General features: G+C 51.8%; 1 protein-coding gene across 1 annotated transcript in view; it reads right to left on the reverse strand.

Moving 5' to 3' along the window:
* Nucleotides 1–3920, reverse strand: part of PLOD1 (procollagen-lysine,2-oxoglutarate 5-dioxygenase 1) — a 27285-nt gene that overhangs the window by 1106 nt on the left and 22259 nt on the right. The window contains exon 16 of the mRNA XM_008067370.2: nt 2314–2439. Coding sequence (XP_008065561.2) covers nt 2314–2439 — 126 coding nt within the window. The remainder of the gene's footprint in view (nt 1–2313; nt 2440–3920) is intronic.

Below are 3920 nucleotides of genomic sequence, written 5' to 3' on the forward strand. Positions count from 1 at the left end.
ACTACAGGCGCGTGCTACCACGCCCAGTTAATTTTTGATTTATTGTAGAGATGAGGTCTCACCAAGTTGCCCAGGCGGGTCTCCAACCCGTGGACTCAGGCAATTCACTCACCTCAGCCTCCCAAAGCGCTGGGATTACAGGCTGAGCCACCGAGCCCGGCTGTCACCAGTAACTTTTACTAACTTTGTGACTAACATGAGCCTTAGTTTTCCCTTCTGTAAATTGGGGGTTAAACTGCACAGGGTTGGGAGAATTAAATGAGATAGTACAAATAAGAGTTTGCGGCCTAGCACTTTGGGAAGTAGAGGTAAGAGGATTGCAAGGATTGCCTGTGTCCAGGGGTTCAAGACCTGCCTGGCCAACTTGGTGAGACCTTGCCTCTAAAATAAACAAACAAATAGCTGGGCTCGGTGGCTCAGCCTGTAATCCAGCACCTTGGAAGGCTGAGGTGAGTGGATTGCCTGAGCCTGCGGGTTCGAGACCCACCTGGGCAACTTGGTGAGGCCTCATCTCTACAATATATCAAAAATTAGCCGGGACGTGGTAGCCACGTGCCTGTAGTTCCAGCTACTTGGAAGGCTGAGGCGGAAGGATCGCTGGAGCCCAGCAGGTCGAGGCTGAGGTGGCCGGGAACAGCCACTGCATTCCAGTCTGAGCGACAGAGTGAGACTTGAACTCAAAAAATAAATAAATAAACAAACAAATAATTAGCTGGCCAGATGTGGTGGGTCATGCCTATAATCCCAGCACTCTGGGAGGCTGAGGTGAGAGGATTGCCTGAGTTCAGGAGTTTGAGACCAGTCTGAGCAACATGGCATTCTCCACAATAAATAAAAAAAATTAGTCGGGCGTGGTGGTACATGCCTATAGTTCCAGTTACTTGGAAGGCTGAGGCAGAAGTATCACCTGAGCCCAGCAGGTCAAGGCTGCAGTGGCCATGAGCATGCCCCTGTACTCCAGTCTGGGCAACAGAGACTCTGACTCAAAAAAATAAAATAAAATAAAATTAAATTAAATTAAATTAAATTAAATTAAAATAAAAAATAAAATAAAATATGCTGGCCACAGTGGCTCATACCTATGATCCCAGCACTTTGGGAGGCCGAGGTGAGAAGACTGCCTGAGCCTACGAGTTCGAGACCAGCCTGGGCAATTTGGTGAGACCTCATCTCTTCAATTAAAAAAAAAAAAATTAGCCAGGCATGGTGGCGTGTGCCTATAGTTCCAGCTTCTGGAAGGCTGAGGTGGAAGGATTGCCTAAGCTCAGCAGATTGAGGCTGCAGTGCCGTGAGCATGCCACTGCACTCCAGCGTGGATGACAGAGTGAGACCCCGACTCAAAAAAATAAAATAAATAAAAAATTGGCCGGGTATGGTTCCAGCAACTTAGAAGGCTGAGGTGAGTGGATTGCCTGAGCCCAGGGGTTCAAGACCAGCCTGGGTAACTTGGTGAGACCTCATCTCTACAATAAATAAAATTTTTAAAAATTAGCTGAGCATGGTGACACGTGCCTGTGTTTCCAGCTACTTGGGAAGGCTGAGGTAGAAGGATCGCCTGAGCTCAGCAGGTTGGGGCTGCAGTAGCCAAGAACATGTCACTGCACTTCAACCTAGATGACAGTGAGATTCTGATTAAAATAAAATCAAAGCCGGGCTCGGCCTGTAATCCCGTGCCTTTGGGAGGCTGAGGTGAGTGGACTGCCTGAGCCCGCGGGTTCGAGATCCACCTGGGCAACTTGGCAAGACCTCATCTCTACAATAAATAAAATAAAATCATATCTGGTTGTATGGGCTTCCTTCATAGAGACCAGCCCAGGGCTGAGCCCAAAAAACTCTTCAGACTATAGCTTAAGGAGTGAATGAATGAATGAGTCCTTAGCAGACCACACCTAGAGGCCTTCCCTGGGGCCGTGAGACCCCCAGCACTGCTCCCTCCCAGCCTATGTCTTCCTGGCTTCCCAGCTCCTCCCTCCAGCCACAAGCCTGTGCCCCAACCAGAGGACACTGTCCCCCGCACCCTCCCAGAGTATCCTCTTTCTTCCACAGAGCCAGGAAGAGGGAGGTGGGACCCAGAGCCAGGAGTCTGGCCCCAGACATCCTGAAGTGCCTGCTTTAGCATCCCTGAAGCCAATCTCAACCCGACTGTGCCCTGTGCCCACTCCCTCCAGGAAGCCCTCTGCACAGACCTGTGTCCTTTCTCTCTTGTTCTCTGATGCTGGCAACCCTGGGCCCCTCTACCTCATCTACCCTGAAAGCTGCCAGCCAGCCCTCCCTGTCTCCCTGCCTGCCCCGCCTCCAGTGGCCCCTGCTCACCTCATAGTCCACCCCGACCCGGTTCAGGGCGATGTTGATCGTGAAGGTGGAGGCGTCATGATGCGGCATCAATGCAGGCTGCTCATCAGGTTTGTAGCGGACCACAAAGGCCAAGTCAAACTGGGCCTGTGCCAAGGTGCGGGACAAGAGAGCCCATGTCAATCAGAGGAGGCCTTGGAAGCCAGGAGAGGTGAGGTGCACAGGCGAGGTCCTGTCCAGCCTGCTAGAATGGTGGCTCCCAGAGGGCAGATTTGGGTGACACTGTGTCCTCCAGTGTCTGGAACAGTGCATGGCCCAGAAAAGGTCCTCAATAAAACTGTACAGACAGCGGGAGGGGAGAGGAGGAAGGGGAGGAAGAGAAGGAAAGGGAAGGAACGAAAAGACAAGGGAGAGGCTGGGTGTAGTGGCTCCTGTCTATAATCCCAGCACTTTGGGAGGCTGAGGTGGGAGGATTGCTTGAGGCCAGGAGTTTGAGATCAGCCTGGGCAACATAGAAGACCTCGGCCCTACAAAAAGTAAAAAAAAAAATTTGCCAAGTGTGGTAACGTATACCTATAGTCCCAGTTACTGAGGAGGCTGAGGCAGGAAGTTTGCTTGAGCCCTGGAGTTCGAGGCTATGATCCCACAACTGCACTCTAGCCTAGACCCCTGTCAAAGAAAGGAAAAGAATGCCAGGCACGGTGGCTCAAGCCTGTAATCCCAGCACTTTGGGAGGCTGAGGAGAGAGGATTGCCTGAGCTCAGGGGTTCAAGACCAGCCTGGGCAACTTGGTGAGAGCTCATCTCTACAATAAATAATAAAAAAAAATTAGCTTGGTGTTGTGGCACATGCCTGTAATTCCAGCTACTTGGAAAGCTGAGGTGGAAGGATCACCAGAGCCCAGCAGGTTGAGGCTGCAGTGGCAGTGAGCATGCCACTGCACTCCAGCCTGGGCAACAGAGTGAAACTCCTATTCAAAAGAAAAAAAAAAGGAAGGAAGAAAGGAATAAAGAAAAGGAATGAAGGAAGGAATGAATCTAATCTTCACAGTCCTTTTTGGCAACTATCCAGGCTGGTGATTGATTCCCTGAGGGCAGGACCCAGGCACATCCTGAGCAGGTATCTGGAGAAGCCACATGATCCAGGAAGTGACAGAAAAACAGGAGAAAGCCAAGGGGGCAGATACATGGGTGCTTGGAAGAAATTGAGGGAAGAAATGGGCATGCTGGCCAGCTAAAGTGGAAGGATGGAGGGGCTTTTTTGGTGGGCTGATGCAGGAGCCACTAAGGTGGGCTTACTGACACGGCAGACGGATTCAAAAGGCATGAAGTCAGAGGCTAGAGGCAGAGTGGGCTCTGCAGATCCTAGATGCCCACCTTCAGGGGCTCTGCCTCCCACCTCACTACCAAATGCAGGAGGGTCAGGGGGTCAGGGGGGTCACTTCTTGCCTGGGGTCAGAATCTCTGGGCCTCTTCCCAAAGCTGGGGATGCTCCTCCACTCCCACTCCTCCCAGAAAACCCCAGCCCCCCACTCCTTGCCCTCCTAGTACCTACATACCCACTCCCCCAGCTCTTCTATTTCCCCACCCTTGCCCCTCCTACTCCTTCCACCTTTCTACCCTCCCCCC

This window comes from Carlito syrichta, unplaced genomic scaffold (genome assembly GCF_000164805.1).
Source record: "Carlito syrichta isolate Samal-C Ts95f unplaced genomic scaffold, Tarsius_syrichta-2.0.1 Scaffold106370, whole genome shotgun sequence".
NCBI classification, from domain to species: Eukaryota; Metazoa; Chordata; class Mammalia; order Primates; family Tarsiidae; genus Carlito; species Carlito syrichta.